A 27,376-nucleotide genomic window follows, 5' to 3' on the forward strand; every position below is an offset into this window, starting at 1 on the left:
AAAAATGACATAAAATTAAACATTAACATTATCATCATACTATACATTTCATAAATGAAAATGCATTACCTTGAAGTGTTCAACAAATCTTCTGATTAGTTTACACTGCCCTCTAACAAGAGACCTTTTAATACAATGCCTACACACCACTGAAGATCCAGTATCAGTCGTCTAAGCCTTTGCGCTCTTCATGAATTGACAGCAGAAATTAAGTGGGAGGCTAACAGGTTGCTTTGTCTCTATAGTTATACAGTGATTTACAGACACAAGGAAAACACACTAGACAGCAGTGACCTCTAAAACTGGGAATAAGGAACACAGTCTTAAATTATGTGCATCTAATTCCCTGCTGAATTGTGACCATTGCGATGGTAAAAGCAAAAAAACTCATGACTAAAATTTCAGACTCATTTGTCAGTAATGATACAGTGTCAGTATTTGACAGTTTACATAAATAATGATAAAAATCCATTTTTCATAAAACCAAGGTTAATTGACATGATTTTTGTCCCCTTAAGAGCCCATGCTACCAGTGAAATGAACACAGAACATAATTGAAAATATGTCTCCACGGGCTCCAGTTAGAAGTGATATCCTGATCCAAAAAATTTACATGGTTTAAAGGTGCGTGTGAGTGTTTAGTGGTGTCAAACTGCACTCAGTTAAAGAATAAATTCTACACCCCCAGGTGCAAGGGGAATTAAGACAGTGAAATTACATCAAAGTGAAAGATTAAGAACTTTGGTTCTAAGGCTCCCTGACCCACAGCAGACCAGCATAAAGTACTTAAAGCCCCAGGAAACAAGGGGGGGGGAGGGGGGGTGGCGCTAATGGGACTAGGCCCTGCTGGGGTCCAGTCATGACCAGGGACAGGGTCCACACATGCAGGACAGCAGGCAGCTGAGCACATCTCTAGCTCAGGGATTTCTGCAGTGTCGTACAGAACAGCAGTGTCGTGTGGGGGGGGGGGGGGGGGTAGCAGCATGTCAGACTCAAATATCTCTCGGCATTTCTAAAACATGACTCCTAATTTAAAAAGAAAAACAAAGGCGAGCATATGTATTTTTTCCCCTCTGGGGGGTTTGGACCAACGCTGCGCATTTGCGACCCCGCAGGGGAGGAAACAGGAGTGTAAGCGGGAAGCATCTGCTCTGCCTTTTGGTGTGGAAGTGGAAAAGATGGCGGAGTGTAGCGGTTTTAAGTAGGCTGCCCAGCACTGGTGGGAGAGATGAGTGCATGTGGGGGCTTAACAGGACGGGGCAGAGCGGCGGGGGGGGGGGGCAGTGGGCAAGGGGGGGGCGGCAGCGGGGCAGAGGGGGGGTCAGCCAGCGAACACCTGAGGCTGGAGCGGCGGGGGCAGCCGGTCGTTCTCCACGTTGTCGGAGTCGATGGCGGAGGCGGGCGGCCGGATCTCCAGCGGGTACTTCTCCAGGATCTCCCGCACCTCCCGCTCCACGCTCTCCTGCCAGCCGATCAGGTCGCTCTGCAGGCCCCGCGCCCCCTCCAGCACCCGGTCGTGCCGCGCCCCCAGCCCCGTCAGCTGGTCCAGGCTCCGGTACGCCTGGCTCAGCCCGGGGCTCCTCCCCCCTGCAGGGCCCGGCTGGGGCCACGCCTCCGCCTCCTGTTTCCGGGGCGACGCCTGCCCCGACATGTAGCGCTCGAAGTCCTCGGCGCTCAGGTTGAGGGACTGGGCGTCCAGCTTCTCAATGAAGGCCACCGCACAGCACTGTGGGATAGGACACAGGGGACAGGCGTCACTGGACTGGTTATGACTGAAAATGCCACCTGTGCGTTAATGAATCACAGGGACATTGAAACAGTGCGCAAGCACACGCTCACCTCCACCAGGGAGTCACTGGAAAAAAGACAAAATATGCACACCCAGCAGTGTGAAAAAAAATTAAAATGGAGGTTTAAAAAAAATAAATAAATAAACTGCAAGTGAAGGGAAAGGTCTGAATGTGGATAAACACTGAGCACTGACAGCCTACTGCACAAACAGGAACAGCGCAACTGAGGAAAAAGAATGTGCCCGCAACCTGTTTTTAACGGTCCCTGCGATTAATTAAACAAACAGCGCTCTTGTCCTGAAGGGTGTCAAATCACGTTCCACCTGATGGACGGTGTACAAGTCACAGCGCCGCTCGCCTGCTGATGAATCACTGGAACCACTGAACCATTACTGCAGGCGCTGTCTTCACTTGCATTATTCTTTTTGTTTCCGCTAGACTTGGCCCAACATTTACCCTCTGAATATAACCCAGAGATATAGCTAACAGTGCAAAAGCTGTCATCATCTCTTTAATCACAGTGAATGTATATCATTACCGTTTCGGTTTTACATCGATATAATGTGCAACTGCGATTGTGGGTCTGCCCCATCACAGAAGCACCATTACTCTGGGAGAGTGTAGACCCTCTGAAATGGGTGTGGACAAAAAACTGTGGTTCTCCATTCGTGGCGATTGCACTGTCACATAAAACCCCTCCCTCCTTCCCTCCTTCCCTCCCTCCATCCGCCCTCCCTCCCTCCGTCCTGTGGTCAGTTACCCACAGCCCTCCAGGGCTCCCAGCCACAGTCAGCAGTCAGAGTTCAATTCCTGTTAACCAACGCTTTAGCCGCTTTAGCTATAGGCGCCAACTGACCGTCCAAAAGGTCATAGGCATTATAAAGTGGCCTCACACTGAGGTCTAGACACTCCTCAGAGGTAAAGTTCATTTATTGTTTCTAGAACGTTCTGAAAGTGCTGCAGAATCTCATAATCAAACCCGCACTAATCTGGCCCTCAGCAGAACAGCCGCAGATTTATTTAGTTTGCTGTACGATGCGCCTCCATTGCTGTGACCGTCTTATCATTGGCCCCCGTTTCACGTTCCATCGGTTGACAGGTCAGTCTGCAACTCTGGAGTCTGCACGTTCGCACGCAGCACTCCACCCTCTCCGTCCGCCTACGCGCCAAAGCGGACGGCGCGGTCGCTCTCTCACCAGGTTGGTGAAGTAGTAGCCGTCCTCGCCGGTCATGAGGCGGCTGGGGTTGCAGAAGCGGGTGATGTACTGGATGTTGGACTGCAGGCGCGGAGGGTTGGCCTTCAGGACGATGTAGATGAGGGTGGGCAGGAAGTCGTCGGCCGACGCCGGCTCGTTCTTGGTGATCTTGATGGCGGTGAAGATGTGCTTGCTGCAGCGGGTGATACAGGCCAGCTTGTCCCGGGGAACGCGCTTGGAGTCCATCTCGATGACATCTGCCGGGGAAAAATAAAAAAGAAAAAAGTTTTAAACAAACTCTGACCTGCCTCCATTGGACAACTGATAAGCAATCGCTAAACAAGCAAAACTTTGAGGAAAAACCTATTAATTCTCTGGTCATATCAATAGCAAATAAAGCACATCAACTGTATCGAAAACTACATGAAATTTTCCTGGATTACTTCAGTCTTTTTCTGGTGCGAAACAACCTCTGACACACTTTACTGTAAATAGTTCCCACATGACCGTTTCATCAAAATCTTTAGACCTCAGATTGTCCCCGCCCTTCCAGTTAAATGAAATGAAAATGACTGTCTGTAGTGGAAAGAATGCTGCACTTTTTTGGGGTAGTGCAGACTTCAAGGTTATAGTTCAGTTCCCTTAAGAGGAACAGTCTGCATTCAAACACGAGAGGAGGAGAAGGCTGCAAAAATACATACAAGGGCTTGAAATCCCAGTTTGACTTACAGGTTGTAGCTTTTAAGTTATTCTCCAAACAAGCCAATAGACTGAGAAAATTATTTCAACTAAAGCAATGTAATCTACAATTACGTGGAATGAAGATGTATTTTTTCCAAGCGAGGAAAAACCAGGATATTGCACTGAAGTACATCCCAAAGATGAGAAAGAGAGCCAAACCACATTAAAAATGCTAATATGAGTGTGGGATCAGTACATGACAGATCGCCATAGTGACGCACCTGTGATGGCTTTTACCACGTTGTCTGACACCTCAGGGATCTCCTCATCGACGGGGACACACAGCATCTGAATAGTGACCCAGTGCAGAGCCCTGCAGAGCAAACACACACACACACACGCACACGCACACACACGTATACACACACACAGACACACACACGTGTACACACACACAGACACACCAGAGTGAGATACTCCATTATAGCACAGCCTGGACAGTGTCAGCCTGCTGAGACACCATTCATACCATTACATACATATTATCTTCCCTCTGCAAGTTTAATCTAATATTTATTGAAAGGTGAATTGACATCCGCATTTAATACATTTTTCAACTGCGGTAGATTGAAAATGGCTGTCTGTGTACTACATGCATTCCACCCACGCTGCACAGCAGCAGGCAGACCTGATCCTGTGCTGCGTGGCCAGGTCTTTCTTCTCGTCGTCCGTGGTTTCGGGACAGAAGACGTTCTTGTACAGGCGTGTCATTATGTACTTCTCGACCTGGTCCATCACTCGCTCCACGCGTTCCGTGGACCCTGGGCAAACGCAGACAAACGGTCGCGCGGTCAGCGGCGGGTCAGGACAGTCAGCGTTAGGTCAGCGCGGTCAGCGGCAGGTCAGGGCGGTCAGCGTTAGGTCGGCGGCGGGTCAGTGCGGTGTAATCCCCCCCCTCGGCCCCATTCTGTGCAACAGCAGCGAGGTCCGACATCAGTCACCACTGCTATTGGTCGAGACGTCTTACGGAATCCAGAGCGATATCTATCGAGCACCACGATAACTGTCTGGCCTCAGGCAGAGAAAGCTGGTGTATATATAACCGGTTGGACAGCTGAGACTGGTTGGACAGCCGTTGTAACAGTTAAACGTTAGGAGGGGAAATATGTGAAAATAAAAACCCAGCGCATGTCTTCAGTATGCAGATTTCAATCTGGCTTTTGAATTGACACCCACATCAAAAATAATGTATTAATTAATGAGGCAATGTTCCCATTCTGCTGAATTCCAGAATTGCACGGCTACTTCTCAAAGGCCTTTACATGAGAACTTAAGACGTCCCTGTACTCCCCTCCATTACAGTGGCCTTAGCCGGGTAAAGCTGACAATACGATGCCTCTATGATGTCATCACGTCACAGATAGCCAGTCACGCTCTTCAAATTCAGTTTTGGCAGCTGGGTTACAGAGCTCGGCTTTGTCGGGTCATTTAAACCGCAGGGGGTGTACCGTACTCCGTTTCCCGTGAATAAGGCGATGGCAAATAGCGGCGTACCACAAATAACGGCCGAGGAGATCTGACGTGACGTACGCTTCTCCGTCAGTCCGGACGCAACAGTAAAGAACTGTCAGATCATAACGGCGTCAATGGGGAACGCCCTCGGGAGTTACTGATGACGTCAGCACCATCTCAGCCGCATCTCGGATTAGCCACCGGGAACGACGGGCATTAGCCAGATAGGCTTATCGATAGGCTTTAATTAGGTAATTTCCCCTCTTCGGTCTCAGCTGATCTCACCACCTGCTGCTGCACAGGGGCTCTTTCATTTCCCGCAGGCTGACTGCAGGAGACAGCAATTAGAAAGGAAATCTGTGCAGGATATCCATCGCTGCTGTTGAACAGTGAACAACCGGTCACATTCTAATAATAGTCAAATGCTGGCTGAGTTCTCTGGACGCAGATTCAGGTTTTTTTTTCTCCCCCACTATTTATCCACAAGCAGCAAGCTGGGTCTCGGGCCTGGACAGGTGCGTCTACCTTTAAAGTGGGTCATCAGGCGGTCGGACATGTTCTGGTAGAAGTCCTGGACGCACTCCGACAGTTCATCGGCACCCAGGTCCTGGAAGGCAGGGGGGAAAGGTCAGGCACAAGTGATCAGATCAATGGCGGCTCACATCAGACACTGAAAATGCAGCTGTGAGCGCTCTGTGGAACTGTGAAGATGACAGCATTGGAAACGTGAGCGAGCAGCAAATATAACACCATAGAGAATACCATAGATTATACAGTACAACGGCATACCACTAACCCCCCTGCACTTTCCATTCTCTATTCTATGATTGCCGGAAAATGAAGACCCTCCCCACAGGCAGCCCCCAAAGCACACAACATAACTGAAAACAAGACCAGGTCAAAACCTAGTATGTGGCTGGACCTCTTCGGCCGACCAATGGTATAACTTCATAACTCGGCCGACCAATGGTGTCACTTCATCACTCACTCAGTCACTCACTCACAGACATTCGAGTTTGTAGGGCTGGCCCCGCTGTTGCGGGGCATGTGCAGCCACCTCATTGCCACACCCCACCCCCCCTCCTGGAACCAGGCACCTGTTGTGTCACTAACTGCTCACGTTTTCAAAGCCGTCAGGGGAAATGCGACACATTAATGAGAATTAATGAACAGCAGTGCTCAGGCGTTTCCCAGGTGATACACGCGGTCCCTACAGCACGGCAGGTAAACGAGCATGAGGTTATGAGCTCTCTGTGGCCTTCGCCGGCCCAAACGGGGGGGGGCTCACCTTCTTGTTGGCCATGTTCTCGATGAAGGCCCGGCTCTGCTTGTGGATCTCCCGGCCCGGCTTCTGCAGGTTCTTCAGGAAGTCCACGAAGTCCCGGGAGACCCGGTCCGTCTCGATGCTGGACTGCCGGGTGATGGAGGGGCTGGGGGTCTTCCCCTCGTGGGACTCTGTGGGTACAGGCACCGGATGACAAGGGTCAGACCCAAAAAAAAAAATAAGTGTGCCACAGACCCTCGGCACCAACGTTGTGCTGAGAGAAGCCGGAAAGCACCCAAGTTAACTGTGAGTTACAGCTGGAGGCCTGGAGCGCTAAAAGTAGCACAAGCTAACAACAAGCCAGAATGCAGCCATAAATCTGTCCCTTTCTTTCTTTACAGACCTAATTACACAATATTTCACAGCGTTTCATGGAAACAAGTTCACAAGAAGCTATGGCCTAATATTCAACCATAAATTCCATTTGCACTGTGGAACTAATGCATCGACATCGGGTCAGCATCACACTGCCCAACCCTGGATTTGCTAGCAGACGTTAGCTAGACATGTCTAATGGAAAAGGCATGTCTTGCTAATGGTTGAAGCCGAAGGCTAACGGTTGAATTTTTAATTTTTTTTTTTTTTTTTTTACAATTTTCTCCGCATGGCTAAAGCGTAGCCACCCGCTCCTTTAAAGGGCAACACCAGGGACGTTCCCGCTGCAGGAAACTGCTGCTGCTCGTGACAAGCTGCTGAATCGGAGCGAGAAAACCACAATGTTTCGGTTCGGCCGTCCGTCACGCGCGAAGGAAACTGCCGCTGTGTGGAATATCCCTGTTATTAACGGTCATGGGGGGGGGGGGGGGGGAGAGCAGAAGTGCTACAAGCAAGCACACAAATCGCCTAGCATGCATAAACTCTGAATGAACTCCAGCAAGACAGAAAGTCTGTCCCATTTCACTGAACGATCCCGTGATACATTTGCAAAAAACTGAAACTGAATGTGATGGTATTTTCTTACTTTGGTGTGTATGTGTCTCTGTAACATAAAACAAATGATTTAATACTTGGTTGAAAAAATTTGGTAAATGTATGCATTTCATGATGATTAAAACCAATGTCCACAGACTCCACCCCCCAAAGCCAAATAAATTTCAAAATAAAACACTAGACAATCTTTTTTTAGACAATTCACACATATTGCCTTCAAGCTCCTACAGTGCATGAGGGATAGACTCACACACACTGATATTTATATTTTGTACATATTTCATTTGTTCTCTTCCTGGTATCTGACCAAGTATCAAAAAGTTGCACACCTTTAAACAAATTCTCAGGCAAGAATTGTTTGATAATTAGCAAGTATGCTGCCATTAATGAATTGGTAATAACCAACTACCACAGAACCATCGTTTGTTCTGTGAGAAAGGAATGTAAAGCATCAATTCCCATACAGTAACAGAAGTTTCTACGACCCAATCACGTCAAAGAAAACAAAGACATGTTGTGAAGATGGAAAAAGAACTGTGTACATTGATTCGTCGTACCGAGGACTGAAAAGCGTTGCAGTTTATCTGTTGGTTCAGTGATCTAAAATATCTGAGAGAAAGAAGTTTTTCAAACCAGTTGCAACAACCTTGATAAATTCAGACTGAAATTAAAAATGTACATTATGTGTATATTAATTGTCCTCGTGGTGCAGAACTTTAATTTTATCCCATCTGTAATCATGAAAATGAGACAGAGTACTGCTGCAGTTAAATAATCTTTACTGATGGAATTCAGTATAACTGGAATGTAAGCCCACAAATACACAGTTTATGATACATTTACCATCTTGGATTTTTGTTTAATTGCAAGTTTTGTGTTAAAGTGACTATTTAAAGTAACTGTTTGCAACTTCAGTCATGGTGAAGTTGCTTCAACAGGTAGGCAATAAAGCTGATCTGATGTAATCAAATATGATCGAATCAGAACCTTCCTTCAGTCTTGAAAACGGACCAGAACTTATGAATCCTGTAATAACCCAGCTTGGAGCTACAGTACGTAGGCAAAGCAAAACTCTTTGGAGGTCTCTACAATAGTACAGGGTATCAAAAACATGTTGATTAAGGGAGGAGGACTATGTGGTCCAGGTCACTAGGCAGCGTAAGCGTTCTACATGGACACCACTGGATGACGGACACACAATCGACACCCACCTCTCAGCCTGCCCGCTAGCGCTGTCACCGTGACAACACAGGGGGGTGGGATGGGGGAGTGAGGGGGGGAAGCCAAACAGGTAAACAATGAGCATGAATCAACACACAATGACAAAAAAACAAAAAAAGCACACACACAAAACACCCCAGGTCCACCAACCCAAGGTCAAACCAGAACAAAGCACTCAGGATGCTGTACAAATGGGCATGCTGGGATCTAGATGACCACTACACTGCCATTGAGCTGGCACACACACACACACACACACACACAAACACAAACACAAAAACATAAAAAAACACAAAGTGGGCTAATATCTGGCTGACAATGGAATTTCTCAACCAATGAGCTTTCAGTAGCTACTCAAAAAGTGCTAGAGATGCAGAAAGCACGTAAAACACTTCCAGGCCAGGGAGGGAGGGTGAGAGTACTCTGTGTTCCCAACAGGCCATAGAAAGCAGGGGTGGGGGGGGGGGGCACATCAGGCTGACACCTTGAAGTGGCAGCCCGAGTCCCCTCCCCCACCCCTCCCAAATCTTCCGCCCGGCTGCACTGGTTACCTTCGGCAGGTGACATCATCTCCCAGGGCTGAGAAAACATGCCCCTCAGGTCCCGGAGAAGAGCGTCTCCATGGCGCTCAACCGACACCTTCCCAACTTTCTCACTGGGGGCTGCAGCGGACCCGCAGCGGGCCAGGTGAGGCACCACACACCATGGAGGAGGGCGGGGCCAGGGGGATGAGGTGGGGGTAAGGGGGGTTTTTTTTGGGGGGGAAACCCACAGGAAGTGGTGGGGGCAAGAGCCAGGCGGGAAGAGCATGCGAGATGGGTGTGGATTCGGGGAATGACAACACAGGAAAAAAAATGACACAGAGGATTTTGGGATGTGGAAATGGAGGTGGAGAGAGGTTTGGTTTATGGAAACCATTACATGTTCAAGGGGTTGTAAAAGAAAAGGAAAACAAAAAAAGAAATGGTGGGAAGATGAATGAATTAATGAATGAATGACTGTTTACAGTGACTGCAACAGAAAGTTTCTCCAAAAAGAATTTAACTAAAAAAAGATGAGAGAAAACACAATGTTGGAGATGGCTTCCACATTGTCCTCAATACCTGGCTTTCACCCAATCAGCAGGGACAACTGAAAGGACGAGAGGTCCCTTCTAGAATGAACAGTAGGCGCATAAAGATGGAAAAGGTGACAGAAACGACCTTCTGGCAACAGCCCTTGCTATAACAGTCTGCGTCTGGCAGTGGCGTCCTTCTCGCCGGAAAGCTCCTGCAGGTCTTATCGATTAGGCCTCACAGAGGCAGCCCTTGAAGGAAACCAGACGCCTGACTGGCCGTTCCAAAATTAGACACACCGGAGATCCCTGCCAAAGCTGATGAGTCAGGCATCTGCAAGCCCAATGTGTGACACTGGGCTGAGGGGTGAAGATCAGTTAGGTGTGACTGTGGAGGGAGGAAGGAGGAGTGGTGTGTGTGTGTCTGTGTGTGTGTGTAAGTATCCAGGAGACAGTAGGGTGTGAGAGGTATAATGCAACCCCAGTCTGGGTGCAACCCCTGCTCAGAGAGAGCAGATCCTCCATCTGACTCAGTATTACCCCATATGACATGCCCACGCCCATTCAGTTCCATCCACTGCTAGGGTTCATTAGAGACAGAAATGGAGTGGCCAGGGCAAACACATCAGAGTTCTGATTGGTCTAGGCCAGCACATAAGAGTTCTGATTGGTCAGGGCAAACGTATCCGAGTTTTGACTGAAGTAGCAGTTGTGATGAAAGCACTAGAGCTATTCAGTCACACACAGGGCTGAAGTGCAGAAGAGGTTAATGATCAAGCATGCGGGGAGATCTCACAAGATTGCCCAGCGATCACCAAGGAAACAGGCACGGAGGCACACAGGCCAGCCCCCAGCTGTCACTCAAACTGATGTGAATGAACGATACCCACACATCTGGACCTGCTATACCTACTATTTTATACCTAAACACAAACAAGACTTGTGCAGGTTAGAGTTCACGTAGAACACAAGTGTGACGTGGTGAAACGCTCTACACAGAACAGCATGAACTTGAAAGTGAAAGTGAAAGCACAAATGAGTTTCTGATTATAAAATGGCACAACATTCCACTTTATAAATTTCATGATCCAACTTATCCAAGAGCATGAGCCCACACAGGCAATAAAAAAACATGCCTGGAGTAATAAATAATTGTTGACTAAAACCTATGAACATACAAAAAAATATGACAGCCATCCATCACAAGAGTTCAGATTAGATCACAGCATATCTATAAATTGCCTATCTAAAATGGATACACAAAGGTACCCTTAAAAACAGCCCCCAGCACCCATTTCCCCCCACGCTAAGTACCTTTCTTGGGTGCGGTGCGCGAGGACGGGCTGAAGAACTTCTTCACGGTGGTGACTTTGCGGGTCTTCTCGTTGGTCTTCTTCTCCTCGAATTTGGAGAAGGGAGTGAGAGAGGGCTGGGACTGCGCCCCCTGGCTGCTGGCATAGGCCGCTTCCTCCTCCCTCTGCAACCTGGGACAGGGCAAAGGGTGAAGCATTACCCCCACCCTACTCCTGGCCCTTCACCATACAGGCCCAACACTGAGAGGGCCCCATGTCCCGTGACATCACTGAAGACCACAGCAGACTGTACACATCAGTCATTCAATAAGGAGTTCCCAAACTTTCTGAGCCAATGACCAAATGAATAACTGAACATATTTACTGTGACACTCCCCCTTTCTGTAATGGGTCAATACAACATGTATTTTCCATGCAATATCTGCAGTGTTTGATCGGTGTGATTATAATGTATGCAGTGTGTGTGTGTGTGTGTGAAATCATTTTTATGTGCATCTTGTGACCTACCTGAACCCCACCAAAAATCAACACATAACTTAGGAACCACTGATTTAATATAATTCATTCAAAATCAACATGTCCCACATGATAATGCAATACGGGACATGCTCAAGTAAATGAATGATGACAGGTCGTCTGACACCACAGGCTTTATGCTGATTTATGCACATTAGTCACTGTCATGGCCCTAGATCCCTGGGAGAATGAGGGGGGGGGGGGACATGAACCCCTTAACTTTCAGAAAACATCAAATGGTCCTCCCCATTATTAAGATGTTTCACTGGGTGGTATTGTTAGTGTCCCCCCTCAAGAAAAACACCCAAAAGAAAATTCTGTCCTGTTTGCCGTCCCCCACCCACCAAAAGTTGAAAAGCGATCTACGTCCTTGGTCTCAGTCACTGAATATTAATGGAATTTCTTGTGGTGCCAGCGTAAGGTCCTAAGAGCGGAAAGAGCAAAGCTCACGGAGCCTCTCACTTCTCAGCCAGGGCCCAGTCCTCCTGGATCTGTTTCTGCCGGGCGCGCTGGTACTCCTCCCTCCAGCACTTTGAGCACAGGCCCTGCCAGGCCGCGTTGCCGTAGTAACCGCATCCTTTCTTGCACAGGAGCTCCGACTGGTCCACGTGGATCCCCCTGCGCTCCGACTTCTGGCTCATCTCTCTGCCCGGCGGGACACCACAGAGCAAGAAGTCAGTGACGGGGCCCAATGAGAAACGGTCAACCCTGAACCATTAAAACATCACTCATCCACGGGGGTTACTTCCCCCAGAAACTCTCTTCATAGCAAAAAACACCACAAAGAGAAGTTGGTCCTTGCCACTGCAACTCTCACAACCTAATTGATGACCACAAAGGTCTAAGTGGCACCAAGTTAGAAAGCAGAGTGAAACATTTCCCAGGTCATTCGGCTTCTGCTTGTACTATCAAAATACCCTCTGAACTTGCAAACAAGTCACTCGAAACAAGAAGCTTTACTTTAGAAGGTCATTTACAGGTTAAGGCCTTCCCCCCCCAAGACCATGTTGAAAACTGGTACTCGAGAGACATGCTCAAAGAATTATAACAGCGAGAAGAATCCGCTGTGCCTTCGCTAGGCAAACCCCATCATACACAACTCAAGAAAGCTGAGGGACAGCACAAACACAACATGACTGCTTAGTATCCAAAGCCACTTTGGCTTTGGACACTAAGACTAATGGGCTACACAAGGCAAATCTATAACCTAAGTGCACATTTAATACTAGGAACTTGTTTATAAGTTTCTCTCTTCTTCACTGAAAAACAAGAGCTGAGCTTGTGTTCATTCTCAGAGCATGAGCGCTGATCTAGAGTCAGGTTTCCTTTGTCCACGTCCTAACCTTACCCATTATGAGCTCAAAAAAGCTACAAAAAACTGACGCTAGGCTAGCACTCTGACTCTGAAGGGATTCATAAATACGGCCTGAGGACAAAGCCTGTTTAAGAGTGAGCTTCTTCCATCGCAGCCACGACAGAGCCGATGATCGAAACAGAAAGCCGCTGGACCCCGGGGTCAATTAACGAGCGCGGCAGGCAGGAAGGAAAGCCACTCCGACATTAATATTTCACAACGCTGACTCGGCAAACCCAGGCTCAGAGGACACCAGCGCAGTCCCGAAGGGGACAATTCATCGGCGTCGGCCCCAAAGCGCAGCGTACACACACACACACACACACACACACACAAACGTCCAATCACGTCCACTTCCCACTTCTGAGCTTCATATGACATTTTTGCATGGCTAACGGTAAATTCCTATTGGCTGCCAGCCGAGCCTAAGCTTGAGAGCTAAACAGAAGCGCTTCTTAAGATAGAAAAGGGAACAATGCGTCACACAGGCCTAAATATGCCGTCATTCCCGTTCTTTGACATCCTTCACAGATTCATAAAGACACAGATGACCTCCGATGCAAAATTTCCTTTCGGTTTCTTCAGTCGTCCACAACGGTTTCTGAGTAGGCCAGCTTAACCCCGCAGTACTAATACACGTCCTGCGATTGACTGGAGGCTCATGCAGCCCGGCAACAATGCATGCAAAGTAGCCACAGTAAAATAAAAATGCAAAACAACACGCAAGCCCTTTATTTCCTTTAAGTCCTCATATCAGTGGTCTCCAACCCTGGTCCTGGAGAGCTACAGGGTCTGCTGGTTTTCATAGTGACTCTGCACTTCATGAATCAAATAGAGCAGTTGATTACACAGTTAACTCAACTCACCTGGTATCTTGGGTCTCAATTGGGTGCTGATTTTAAGGTGAAAACAAAAACCAGCAGACTCTGTGGCTCTCCAGGACCAAGGTTGGAGACCACTGCCTCATATGGTAAATGTGTCATGCGCACATTTACATGATTACAAAGTGAACATCCCGTGTGACAGTCACTGCACTGCTGGGAATCCATCGGGACTTAAGAGAGAAACAAACATTCTGTGGCGCAACGCGACAGATAAAAAGGATGAAACCCTCTCAAAAATAACTTCCTTAAAAGACATCAGAGACACACAGCTGAAGCTTATCTTCACAGCAAGATATGGCGAACATGCACCGCACACAGGACATGTAATGAATCACTCATATTATGGATTAAAGGAGGAGAAGAAATTTTATTTTTCAGACGCGTTGCCTTATGCGATTGATTTTGGTCATCTACTGCACCCAAATTAGTCTGAGGGTTTCCGTCTCCATAAACAATACTCTAATATGAGACCTTATAAGAATAATGCTTCCTAGGTATTCTGTATACCACTTACAGTAACAAAGGAAGACAACATAAACATCTGTCCTTCCTACAAACAAGTTGCTTCCAGTCATTTTCTAGCGCCTTATAAAATCAGCGCATTTTTACGACAACAAATGATTGTAAAAAAACATTTTTGATTTAGCAGTCAACTAAAGTGGTTTTGTTTTTATACAACCAAATGCTTCCTACAATAATGTTTCAAAGTTAACCATTAGAACAACCTGGAACTGACAAAAGACCCACAGTATTCATCAGGTATAGCATCATCCTCGTTACTAGGAAATCTGCTGACACAGGTGACCATGGTTTCCTTTGATCCTGTTGCTCAAGTGAGGAGCTGACCATGCGATGAACCGCAGAACAGTCCGAACAGTGCATGTCAGCCATCTTCCCTCCGCATACAGCAGCAGTGCTAAGGTGCTTTGGTCGATTGCTTCTGCGGCGCTATTTGCTTATCCTGGCTTGTGCAAGCACGTGACGTAGTGGAGCAAGACAGAAGGAGCAGGCAAAAAACACCTGAGCCCTCCTATTACTTGCCAGTGGGGAAAACAAACACCGCAAGAGGTTTCCTTGTACATTAGCGTCACACACTTCTTGGAGACTTAAAAGATTTATTTTCTCAGCACTAACAAGAAGGCTATCCAACATATCTTATGCGTCATTTTCGAAAACTATAGCCTATATTACGCCAGCTGGACAACTGCTGAATCAGTTCACGCGAATTTGCTTACTGGTGAGAACCAGTGGCCATATGAGAAGTGAAACTTAGCTTTATAAAATTTAGCTTATATCTGTAGCCGCTAAACCACAGTGTGGGATGTTCCCATAATAATATGCCTTTCAACAATTCTCAGCCAGGAACTGTTGAACTGGCCTTAGAAAGACATTAGGTCTTCTTTCATCCCTTTTGAAACTGCAGTGTTTCCACAGAATGCATCCATGTCAAATAGAGAGAGTTGAGACAAACACAAGGACAACACCAAGACACATCAGCTGCCCATTTTGTCTAAAAAAAAGAAAAGAAAAAAGCCACCATTATTCATGGAGATTTTTCCTCAAGGTCATTTCTGACTTGCTTTGGTGGACAAGAATGGATGTATTATGCAGTGTATTACACTACACTGACACTACAACCACACTAACACCACAGCTACACTACAACTACACTACGACTACCATAACACTACACTTAGACTACTTAATGCTAAATTACACTAACACCACACTACACTAACACCACAACTACCATAACACTTCACTAACACGACACAACACTAACACTACTATAACACCACACTGACAACAAGAAATAAGGTGGGGGACGGGCTGAAACGATTACAGCGCTGTGCCTGTTCTGCAAACACCACAAAAGGAAAAAAAGAAAAAATTTCACACATTACAGCACATTATCGACAGGCTACTGACACACACTATTAATATGATGCCTTGTTGTAATTATGATGTCTAAAGCTCCATGAATAATTAGTAAATTAGTAAATAAAAGTTCATTTAAAAAAGACAAAAACACAAAATTTAAACTGGCCTACAAGAAACAACACCACAACGACCGTATGTTCCGTGCAGTTATAGAGCTGCCTACAACCGTGTGAAAATGTACGTGAAACTCCGAATTCCTTTCTGTACTACTTTTTCCTCGAGTCCACACCTTATCTAACTAGCACCTCAAACTTATCTTTCCGGATTTCCCCCTCCAATAAATAAGGCTTTCCATCTATTCTGTCCATTTATTTGCATCTTAAATAGCTTTAATATGAATCATAACTCCACTTCAAGGTTCAGTAACCTACATCTTTTTTGAACTGCATTCCCATTCAGTATTCTTATTAGCAGATGTCTGCTAAATGTGCATTTTATTTATGAAATGAATGAATGCATTCTTGTTGTTAGTGATACAGAATTAATGGTATTTTCTTTGAGGACAGAAAGAGCAAGCTGAAACAAACAAGCTGACCTTTTCAGAGATTGCAACCAAAACCCATGAGCAAGCTAGCTAACAAACACCGCAAATGCAAAATATGCTATTAGAATACACTTGGAACACCAGCGCAGACAAACATGGGCATACGACAAAACACAAACTTAGACTATCCTATTAATCCCGTGGCGACAGATCCCCCGAACACAGGACATGCATGACACGCTAGTTAACAAGATAGCTTAGACTGATAAAATGCTGCACAACGGAAATTCCGTAATAATTAATTGCGCTTTAGATGGCTCCAGCGAAGGTTAACATACAAGTTATACTGATGGAATCTACTTAACCGCTTATTCTGTATCACTTACAAATAATAAGCTAGCTCTGCAGCTTTTCTTAACAATATGCATAGATTACCAACTCGATAGACAGATAAGTCAAATTAGTTATTTAACATTTAACAGCTAAATTACACAGGTAGCTAACAAGCTATTTGACCAGCAACAATGACAGTGTTCCAATTACACTCTTCCTGGGCCCAGAAAAAAAGTGGGACAGGCTGGATTGTTTTCTTCCATTTCATCTAGCTCGCTACCCGTTAGGAAGCTAGCTATACTTCGTTAAGACAGGCTTGCTATCCATAACTGCATTCACGTTGAACCGTAGCTAATCATGTACAGCACCGCTCTTTATATGTATTATCATCCATTCATTAAACTAACGTGCATGCTCGCCTTTATAAGGTGGAAGTGATCCTCGATCGCTTCGGACAGCTCGGCTTCACCTTCTCCGCATTGGGAACACTAGCTTCGGTTATGGTAAAATAGACCATCGGCCTTTTCCTCCTAGCTGTTTACGTAAGACGCTTCGTGAAACACCTAGCGTCATATGTGATTGGACCGTGATTGCACGCACACGCCCACGCGCGCACACATACTGGCTTAAAAATAATAACATTACAAATCAGGAACAAGTCTCCTGTACCTGAGTTTGCTTTATCCTCACAAGTTTAGAGTGGCAGTGTATGTATCTTTTTTTGGGAAATTCCGTCTCAATACGCACTGAGTTATAAATCCGCGCCTTCTAATCTGTGTTCATAAGACGGTCTACACATCTTAGTTTACGTTGTTTAACGTTTCTGAGACATGTATCCAGCGTTTTATCATGATTTTGTTGGTCATGTGAAAACGGAAAAGTTCTTGCATTTCCATATTTGTGCACGCTTGCAATAACAATGGTGGACAAACTATAGAGCTGAAATTAGAGTGTCTCATGCATCGCCTTGGATGTGAATGACTACGAAACTGTGTACAAAATATGTCTGGTTATTGCAAGTTTTTATGATATGCGCTTTACATACCAAGCCATTGCGAGCTACAGTCACACAAATACATAATATCAAACACGTGTCGGCAAGCATTTTATCAGTTGATCTTCATTTAAAGACGCCCATAGGCTTTTATATGTACAGTACAGCATAATATATTACTCTTCCCTTTTCCTGTTGGATTTTCGAGAGAAAAGGATTTATGACACTGGGGGATGTCGTTCATACAGAATTTAAACTATCAACACTAAATTTTAGTGGCAGCCTCCAGAATAATTATACATGAAGCTAAATTTGGTTGCACTAATTGCACAGTAGACCATGTGTTGTGACCCTCAACCTCTGACGTTCACATTTCCCCTTAAATGTATTTAAAGACCCTGTGCAAACAAAGTCATAATTTTTAGTTATAGTATATACAAAGGTATATACATGCTATATGATACAAATAAATACTATGATATTAAACCTATTTTATTCAGCAGAAAATTTTTATTTGCAATTTTTAAAAAGAAGTCCTTACAAATGCACACTACAAATAATCTTTATCTTGTGACTGAACAAACTATTTAAATGCAAGAAAAAAGTGCTTGCACAGGGTCTTTAATAACCACGATCTGTTTAACTGAATACTCTTGTGGTAATAACACCATAACAGTGTCAAGAAACAAATTTATCTGCTCCATTTTTGCTGAGAAATATCAAAGCAAAATGAGACCATGGTGATTTAATAAAGAATGAAAGTAAATAGGTTTTGCACATTGATATAAAAACTACAATTTACACATGGCTAACATTAGCATACCATACCTGCGTGCAGAGAAAGTCTGTCACTCACAGTTTGAGTCGTTTATTGGCTAATCCCTGGCAGGCTGATGTTAGTACACTATTTTGTTATCAATGTGATAACATCAGCCTGGACTGGGACATCAGATGGAAATCAGCCATTTGGCTAAATCTGGCACATTTACATCACAGAATACTGATGTTGATCAATGTGCATTGTCCCTGTCAAATAAATATAAAATAAAATACATAAAATAAAAAATGATTTTCAGGTAATAATATAAAATTGATTGCTGCCTACAATTGGTAACTTCAAACTGGCAATTCGAAATTTCACCAACACATCACACATCACTTTAGGACTCTAATAGCTATTGACATTTTAATCTCTGTTAATTAGTACAGCCAAAATCTGATTCAGGATTTCACATAAACAAATGTGAAACTTTTGTGAAAAAAATGCAACATCAATCTGAACATCTGAACAAAAATGAAGTAAAATTAATACAATTATAATTTTTTAAAAAGAAAAATACTCTCAGAAGTCTGACTACAGGTCAGGAAGATATTGTCTTGTGCAGTTGTATAACTTATATTAAGATGCATTTATCACTGTAAAAGCCTAGCCCACAAAGTATACTAAAAACAGTATACAACAAACATACTGTCAGAATATCTGTCATACTGTCATTGTCAGAATATCAAAGATGAAGACTCAAGGTGGATGCATATTATCCCTCTAAGAATTTATTGTTTAAATGCCTTTCATCCCGACTCCAGCAAACTGAAGAAGCAGTTATCATTCGAGGAAGTGCAAAGATGAGAAGATTTTTTCAGACAATAAATGCTGTTTAGTACTGAAATACACAATTCACATTCTATTCAGTGTTATCGGGGTTTCGCTGGAAGGACAAAGGACTCTTGTCCCCTTTTACAGGTCATCTAGCATTTCCAGTTAAAAATTTAACTTTTGACAGAACTCTACAAGAGTGAAAAATCTGAAACAAATATGTGCCGTGAATGTCCAGGATAAGACGTGCAGTCTTCAGGCCAATACATCCACAGCCGCATTGTCACAAGTCAGCTGGTTTTGGGGCTGCCCACGTAAAATCTACCCACAACGTATTAGAAGCTGCGGGTTTCCAAGCTATTTGCAGTGCAACATGAAGACGAGCAACCATATCCATGTTCGTTTAAACAAACTGATTACTTATACCGTATTTTCCGCTGTGTCTTAAAGACAGGATAATTGAGCACGGTCAACAAGACAAAATGATTGAACCATAGCATAGCACTGTCTAACGTACAGCAACACAAGGCGACGGACTACAGTATTCCTCTTGATACAGTTTATTATGCACTACTTCTGGTCTACTTGTGTCTGTCTTTGATCTGCACCAATACGCACGGTGACATATAGTATGCTAATCACTCTTACTGTGTTCAAACGTTTTTTTTTTTGGATTTACAGAGAAAAAAGTGCATTTGAATCAACTTTAAAAGAACAAATGAGCCGATCTCATAATAAAAATAGAAAATAAAAAAATAGCTTCCATCAAAAACCTGTCTTGCATACTGATGCCATTTGATCCTGGACAACTGCTGCTTCCTCTCTGTATTAACCCCTCACTAGCCATGAAGAAATTAAATTGCAGGGCCCCTCAACAATTAATGTTTCTGGCAAATTCTGGCTGCTTAAAGCCTTGCATTAGATCTGAGGAAACCTGCAACATAAGAGAGCACAACATGTAAGTACAGAGTCAGTACAAAAAGAAAACAAATACATATATACAGGGGAGACATCTGTTCGGGTCACTTAAAATCGGCCAGTTATGTTACGAGGACTCTCACTAGCCATTGCCTAGAACACATCCTACTGCACTTGCCATCATAAAACCTACGACAGTGAAAACAACAGCAGCAAGATGGCCACAGTGAGACAGGACAAGCAACACTGTTTCACAACAGTCCAGTCGCACCAGCTTCTGAACACCTTGACATCGCATGAGCTTGAGTATGTGGATGCACAGGAAACCTCCCAGAGTTTAAAACAAAACGAGATGACAATAAATAACAGTAACAGTCACTTAAAACAAAAAATAAAAAAACCCATCAAAATCAAAACTCAAAGAGGGTGAGGACGTCGTGCGGAAAAAAACAAACACGACAAAACGAAACTTATCAGTCGTACTAGTCAACTAGTAGTCGGTGACAAAACAGAAGCATCGCAACCGCAATCGGGTCAGTAAGCACAGCGGTAGCGCTGGGGGTGGGGGGGTTTCGATGCGTTTGGAAAAGGCTGTCGTAACCCCTGACCCTCTTATCTCACACTGCAAGGGGTCCGCTGGGGGCCTCGGGACCCGGGGCCCGGGGCCCGGGGCCAGAGTCCGCCCTTCGTCGCAAAGGGGAGGGAGCGGAAGCCAGCGGAACACAAACGGCGACGGACGACCTTCGATTCCCGCCCTCACCACCACGTGATCTTGAACTCGTAGATGGGCCTCTTGCAGTAGTAGTGGTTGATGAGGTGCTTGTCGCACACGCCGATGCACTGCTGGTCGGCGGTGATGCCGCGCTCCGCCAGGTCGCTCACGATGCAGTGCAGCAGGTCGTAGACGTCGGCCACCGCCTCCCAGGGCCCGAAAGACACGTCCACCTCGCAGTGGTGCTCGAACAGCTTGGCCTCGCTCTCCGAGCGCTCGAAGCGCAGCGAGTTGAAGAGCGGCCGCTCGTAGGGCGTGATGGGCATCTCCTCCTTGTAGACGCAGATCTTCAGCTTGGCGAAGCGCGCCTTCCGCTGCATGGCCCGCAGCTTGGCGATCTCCACGATGCGCTCCAGATTGTCTGCGGGTCAGAGGCGCGGACCGATCAGGGGCCTAGACCAATCCGTGGCCAATCGGCCGGCCTACTTCAATTGCTGTGCGAGGCCCTGAGTCAACACTTTAAAAATGGAATATTGAAAATGGTACTAAAAGATAGCTTTTTAAAAAGATGTTCTTGTTTTTCATCCGTCCTACAATGCTCATGTGCACAGTTGCATATAGCATCGTCGGGCAGACGCAAAACAAGAACAATTCACAAATTAAACCATATTAAAGGAAGACCAATGGTCAAACTGTGTTTTTAAAAGTAAGTTAAGACATCTAGGTGTAAGATATAGCATTGTTGGGCGAATGCAAAACAAGAACAGTTCACAGATTAAACCATATTAAAGGAAGACCAATGGTCAAACTGTGTTTTTAAAAGTAAGTTAAGACATCTAGGTGTAAGGCTACAGGTATGCACATATGTGTCTCACCTTTATAGTAGGGCAGGAGGTCAAGGAAAGCTTGGCGCACCTTCTCCCCGGTGAGTGGCTGAGTGTCCTCCAGGCTGTCGAGCAGGGGCCCGATGGCATAGTACTGGGCCTCCCTGTGCACGGCTCTCACATGCTCCCTCTGGGGCAACTCCCCCTCCCTCAGGAAGTTCAGGATATCCCTAAAACCAGCAGCACACGCACACACACACACAAACAAACACATGCACCCATCCACACACAAACAAACACATGCACCCATCCACACACATAATCGAACACACAAACGAACATACGCACACACATATATTCTGTGATTCTCTTGAGCTGTTTGACTACCCCAGCAGAAAAAACTGCAATATCTGTGGATATTGTGGACCTATATGTGGACCTTTACTTCAGTCATGTTCCATTATTCAACATGGAAACCAGCAACCGACTTCCAAGCAAAAATCTTGTCATACAGTAACAAAATTTTGACAGGAACAAAATATATAACCACAACAGCTGGATAAAATATACTTACATTAAAATACAGTAATGAACTACATAATACTGCTTTGTTTGAATTATGTTATTTTATGGAATAAAATATGCTATCATAGAACTGCTTCTTTTCTTCTTCTTTTTTTTAACTTAGTTTTCCTTTTCTTTCACACGCATAGTGTAACACAAATATAGCAATATTATATATTTGAGATGATTGTTCTAATGGGCCATGGACGTTTCATTGTAATTTTTAGTCCACATCACCAGCCCCTTAATTTGATTCGCTAATTTTTATGCCGGCTAGTGAGTTGGGGGGACACACCCGAAATACGCTCCGTCTCGATCGATGAAGAAGCGGCCCTCGGCGTCGCGGGGGATGTGGTGGCGCCCGCTGAACATGGCCGCCAGCATGGTGTCCTCGTAGCGACGCAACGTGGACAGACGCGTGGTGAAGTACGTGCCGCCGACGTTCAAGGGGACGACCTCGGGGAACTACAGGTGATGGACAAAAGCTTCTTTGCATTCATCCCATGATATTTGAATGTCAGCGTGTAGATGAGGATCTAAATCCAACTTTCACTTTCACACACACCTTTTTTTTTATTTTGGTAACATGTTTAGCATGACTGTACAGCACATAGGCTCAGACCATTACTGCACCATTGAGGTCTTATGGGAGAGTCACAACCCCAAGAGGGCTTGCAAAGGGAATGCATAATTAATGCAGTAAATGAGTTCTGGACTGGAACGATATGTTAAACATCTGTGGCACTGTTGTTAGGGCTAAAAATGTATGCAACAAGCAGACACACTCAAGATTTGCTCTTCATTTTACAATTAGATCACAATTAGATACCCAACACAGAGAACCTACTGAAGAGGGCAAGTAAGAGTTCTTCGGAAGGTGTCAAAAAAGTACAAGATCTTTAGCACATCCAGTTAGAATATAAACACCGAAAACTAAAGAGCGCACATAGATAATAAGGGACTTCGGGTTGGATCTGCGCTAATTCCGGGCCTTCACCATCAGAACTGACTGAGGGACCAGAACCGGTGCAGTTCCAGCCCGGGGTCGTTTGCTATCCGGACGGTGGCGATACGTTTGTAGCGAACAGCTTTTCTCTGAGCGTCTTAACATAGATGTTTCGGTCATGCCGTTACACTCCATTCTTAGCAACTTAAAGTGATTACTCCTTGGGTTTTAAACAAATTATGCCCCCAATCTTGACAGGACGCCTTGGGATCACCAGCAGAACAGCTTTCAGTATGAGCACAAGCTCCACCAGACACGCTTAAAGAAGGTCAGTCTCGTGCATGCGAAGGATGACAGGCGAGTGATGTAAACCAATTAGAACAGGGAGAATATTCTACTAAGTGTCATATTGGACCAATCAGATTTAAGTAAACGGGAAGAAGAAGGCGTGTGTAATTCATCTGTTGCCCATGGAGACAATTCCATATATCAATGGGGGTTCGAAGACGTGGGAAAACTAAGGTGAAAATATCCGTAGAATACAAGCTTTTGCAAATAAATCGAAAACTCCATGTGTATATAACATTGAAGTACAGCACAATACCCTTGCCCCATTTGTAAACGCTAGCTTCCTTCAGTTGCACAGCTAACTAGCTAAGTTACATACACAAACAACATCATCCGCCCTGCAACCTCCTTACCTCCTGGGACGCGTTAAGTGTACGAAGAGGCTTGCCCAGGTTTAAATTGGGAATGGCAGGCTTTCGGAAATCGTCCTCCGCAGAATCCGAACTCGACATCGCATCGCCTGGTTTGTCGGTCTCGGTCTGGGCCGAAAATACCACCATCACTCTGGGATGTGGGATCGCTCGCCTCTCCTGTGCGAACCTCCTTACCCGTGAAGCAGGCGCAGGGACGGGGCTGGAGGTATTGCAGGAAAGCGGTCGTTCTCCGTTAGAAGCTTCGTCAGATCCATACTGCTGCATGCACAAACACCAGAAGCACTGACAATTGTCTGCTAAACGGAATCCGACTGTGATAACCACGGGAATTCCAGGTTCGTTAGGGCAGGGTGACAGAGGAACACTGACATCAAACTAGGGGTGGGACTTGACGACTGCTGTGAAGTGTACACATTAATATTGCTCTGTGCCCTACTGTATCTGGGCTATCGCTAGCGCCCTCTGACACGCTGTAGTACGGCAGCCTGTGCAGATCTGTGATGTACGCTACGTGCCTCGCGCAGAGTGCAGCTTGTGATTTGAGTGTTGGAATTCTGCGAGTAGGTCCCGTCGTTTGAACGTAGCCTAATATGCAGGTACTATCAAACACATGCCAGACGCCAGGTGAAAATGTATTGGTGAACGCGGGCAGGGCATGGCTAAGTTGTCATCACGCCAAGCCGTTTGCGCAACTGCGCCGTGCCAACAAACTGATTTATTTCATACCACTACTTTAAGGACAACTATGTACATTCTAGTTACCAAGATACTGGTAACCTCCTCCTATAAACTGCACATGGTTCCCCAGCACCTCCTTTTCCATAAATGGCACTTCAATATTGCTAATACACAACACATACACAACATTTTACGCATTATTATACTATTACAATTACGGGGAGCAAGCAGTGTAACCCCAATTAGCCTAATGCAATCCAGACACAATATCGGGAGTGGCTGTTAGGTACCTACTACAGTATATTGTTGACTGACCAAGTATTTCTAGTAGCTGCTTAATAACCCAGTCTAGCTTAAAGGGGTCCCCTTTTCTACATTTTGAACAATTATCTAGTGTTCCCTGGTCCCTCTTCAGAGCGTTTATGTCATTTTGTCTGTCAAAAGAATCCTAAATATTTGCAATAAATTTTGTTTTCTGGCTCCTCTCCTGGCTCTTACTCTCACACAATCCGTTTTGCCACACTCATTTAAATATTTAATTACCTGTAACTGCGATTGGCTTCCGATTTTCGTCCATCCCCACTTTAAGCTACCTCTAAAAAGGTCCAGCAAATACTTTTTTCCTGAGAAAAATGAACTCTTTTAACGTTTCTGCTGAGACGATGACTCTCTCTTACAGAAGTTTCATTGAATCTGTTTTAACCTTTTGTATTACTGCTTGGCTTAGAAACCTAAATCTGTCCAATAGGAACAGACTTGGTGGTCTTGTTAAGGTGGCCAATAGGATCTCAGGGAGGAGGCAGGCCAGGCTTTTGCACATTTATAACAGGCAGGTCCTTAGGAGGGCTAATGCTATATTGGTCTGCTAGGACCATCCACTCCAGGGGAAGTTTGAGCTTTTGCCCTCAGGCCGTCGTTACAAGGCACCTGTTTGGAGGACTAAAAGATTCCATGTCTCCTTCATCCCAATAAGTGCTATTGATATGCTTAATGGAAAATAGCACACTGGCCGCATTACTTGCACTACCCCTGCTCATTTGCACACTTGCACACTTGCACACTTGCACATTTGTACTTGGTATGAATTTCCATTTCCCTGCACTAGCTCAGTGATTTAATTGTGTTGATGTTGTCGTGATGTTGTCCTTTTGTATTCTGTCTTTATGTGTACCCTGGCTGCAAAACAAATTTCCCCTAGTGGGACAATAAAGATAACCTTGAACCTTGAACAGAAGGCTCGAGGAAACTATTGTGAAAACAGCATGGCAGCAGCAAGATGTTTAATCGACTTACAAGCAGGAGACGGAGTCAGACCCGAAATATGAGGACAACCCCGGTTAAGTTCTGGGTATACCCAAATTTCTTCAAGACGTTTCCAAATGGTAACATTGGTTTATGTTTTACTTCGTCTTTTATGTTTTTTCCAAGACAGGCAATCAGTAACCTATCATTTGAATAGATCTGAGCACAGCGACAGACTGCTGTGGCATAAAGCCGATACTGCAATATTGCCCAAGGTTTGCAAAACTTGCTTATCTTGCTTTGTGGAATACTCCCCAGGTCTACTGTCTGAGGCTAAACAAAAAACAATGAAGCATGGTATCGAGCGTTAAATTGTGTGCCATTTGTCATTTAATTTCCCCCATATTTAATTTCCTTGATACCAGTCCGAATGAAAAATATTTCTTGGATGGACATTCCCATAATAATTTATGGACGTCCAGTTCAATCCACCCAGCACCTCAGCGCAAAGACAAATCATCTGACAACATGTGCCTACGTCTGGCCTGTATTGCATATATATTTTGAAAACCAGTACATAAAAAAAAAACGCATCCCTACTGTTACACAAGTATTTATCAAAAATATCAGCCCTTCAATGTAAATTTATCGGTAAAGAACATATACTTACAGGATGGATGTTTGCAGTCGGGTCTTGAATAGATGGAACTGCACCCGGTTTTAGTAGTGACTTGGAGGCAGACCCGGGGTTGTACTGTAAACCATTTTGAATATCGCTAGTGGAGAAATGCCCTGAGCAAACAAATACTTGTTTGCTAAGGTGAGTGGGGGGTGGGGGGGGGGGTTACTGTGTAGCTACTGCTAGTCATAAAGCCCCCGGCTTCAGCTAGTTGTTGTTATTTACATAAAAGAGTGGGCGGTCCCCACTTGCAGAGTGGTGGGGATATTAAATTAGCGGGTAAAAAATGATTGGCTGACTCAAGCAATGTCAGTTTTCTACGGAGAAAGTACCGTTGTTCAGAAGGAAGTCACTCAAATATCAGCTCCACAAAAAAAAACCTCTTATCAAATTAGACAATGTTCCACAACCGCAACAGCCTACAACCAGTGTGAAACACTGAAATGTGTGAACTTTAAGGCGTGCCCCCTTATCATAGGACCCTCTTTAGCACTTGAACCAAGTCCTAACGCCTAGACGTAACTCTCTGTTTTCAGAGCATATGTGCTCTTTGTTCTTGTTCATATACTGTAGTTTGATGCTCAGTGGGGCAGTTTTATTTGCATTACTTTGTGAATGTTCTGTCTTACGGACAGGTGACAAGTTGTCAGTTGAGTCTGACTTGGGACTATCCTATTGCCCCAAGGGAAGTACTGCACTTCCGTGCCTGATCTCTGCATTTTAATTCGCTCTTGAAAGGGTGACTGCACAATGGTGGACATATAACAAACCTTTTCGCTTTTAACTGGTTTAACACTGCATCCCCCGTTTGGCTTTGAAACACATTCCAAACTCTGTTAGAGTACAACTATTTTACTACAATGCAGGGCATTATAAAGAAATAGTACTTTTGCAATTTTCTGTCTGTTTTTGTTTGTTTATATATGAAATGACTTAAATGCTTTGCTATGCCATTGCAGAAGATCTAGTT

The 27,376-nt window shown here is 45.0% G+C and overlaps 2 protein-coding genes across 9 annotated transcripts; both read right to left on the bottom strand.

Annotated features, from left to right (window-relative positions):
* Positions 1–1,284: 1,284 nt before the first annotated feature.
* On the bottom strand, positions 1,285–17,099 carry rabgef1 (RAB guanine nucleotide exchange factor (GEF) 1). 3 transcript variants are annotated; one of them, XM_035434232.1, is made up of 11 exons: positions 16,953–17,099; positions 12,000–12,182; positions 11,023–11,192; positions 9,206–9,316; positions 8,645–8,665; positions 6,468–6,634; positions 5,705–5,786; positions 4,356–4,488; positions 3,949–4,040; positions 2,987–3,243; positions 1,285–1,726 (listed from the first exon to the last, which is right to left on the bottom strand). In XM_035434232.1, the coding sequence occupies exons 2-11, from the start codon at positions 12,176–12,178 to the stop codon at positions 1,322–1,324; spliced, it is 1,617 nt and encodes a 538-aa protein (XP_035290123.1). In that variant the 5' UTR covers positions 12,179–12,182; positions 16,953–17,099; the 3' UTR covers positions 1,285–1,321. The 3 variants fall into 3 exon arrangements, with proteins under 3 accessions (XP_035290123.1, XP_035290122.1, XP_035290121.1); XM_035434231.1 differs by lacking the exons at positions 8,645–8,665; positions 9,206–9,316 and having other exon boundaries at positions 1,286–1,726; positions 12,000–12,187; positions 16,954–17,083; XM_035434230.1 differs by lacking the exons at positions 8,645–8,665; positions 9,206–9,316 and having other exon boundaries at positions 1,287–1,726.
* A 1,158-nt stretch (positions 17,100–18,257) lies between these two features.
* On the bottom strand, positions 18,258–26,504 carry kctd7 (potassium channel tetramerization domain containing 7). 6 transcript variants are annotated; one of them, XM_035431733.1, is made up of 5 exons: positions 26,398–26,504; positions 23,787–24,006; positions 22,435–22,604; positions 21,627–21,805; positions 18,258–21,172 (listed from the first exon to the last, which is right to left on the bottom strand). In XM_035431733.1, exons 2-5 carry the CDS (start codon positions 23,931–23,933, stop codon positions 20,796–20,798), a joined length of 873 nt encoding a protein of 290 aa, XP_035287624.1. In that variant the 5' UTR covers positions 23,934–24,006; positions 26,398–26,504; the 3' UTR covers positions 18,258–20,795. The 6 variants fall into 6 exon arrangements, with proteins under 6 accessions (XP_035287624.1, XP_035287627.1, XP_035287625.1 ...); XM_035431736.1 differs by having other exon boundaries at positions 23,787–24,065; positions 26,398–26,496; XM_035431734.1 differs by lacking the exon at positions 26,398–26,504 and adding an exon at positions 25,029–25,176.
* Between the last annotated feature and the right edge of the window lie 872 nt (positions 26,505–27,376).

The sequence above is a fragment of the Anguilla anguilla genome, chromosome 9 (assembly GCF_013347855.1).
Source record: "Anguilla anguilla isolate fAngAng1 chromosome 9, fAngAng1.pri, whole genome shotgun sequence".
NCBI lineage: Eukaryota > Metazoa > Chordata > Actinopteri > Anguilliformes > Anguillidae > Anguilla > Anguilla anguilla.

Excerpts from the sequence above, each read along its gene's own strand:
- rabgef1 (XM_035434232.1), bottom strand. The coding sequence starts at position 12,178 with ATGAGCCAGAAGTCGGAGCGCAGGGGGATCCACGTGGACCAGTCGGAG. Across the intron at positions 9,317-11,022 it reads GCGCACCGCACCCAAGAAAG|CCCCCAGTGAGAAAGTTGGG; the intron begins GTACTTAGCGTG and ends GGTCCGCTGCAG. Across the intron at positions 4,489-5,704 it reads CCTGATGACCCACTTTAAAG|GGTCCACGGAACGCGTGGAG; the intron begins GTAGACGCACCT and ends GCGTTTGCCCAG.
- kctd7 (XM_035431732.1), bottom strand. The coding sequence starts at position 24,071 with ATGCAGCAGTATGGATCTGACGAAGCTTCTAACGGAGAACGACCGCTT. Across the intron at positions 22,605-23,786 it reads CACTTAACGCGTCCCAGGAG|TTCCCCGAGGTCGTCCCCTT; the intron begins GTAAGGAGGTTG and ends CATCACCTGTAG. Across the intron at positions 21,173-21,626 it reads CCTCCTGCCCTACTATAAAG|ACAATCTGGAGCGCATCGTG; the intron begins GTGAGACACATA and ends TCTGACCCGCAG.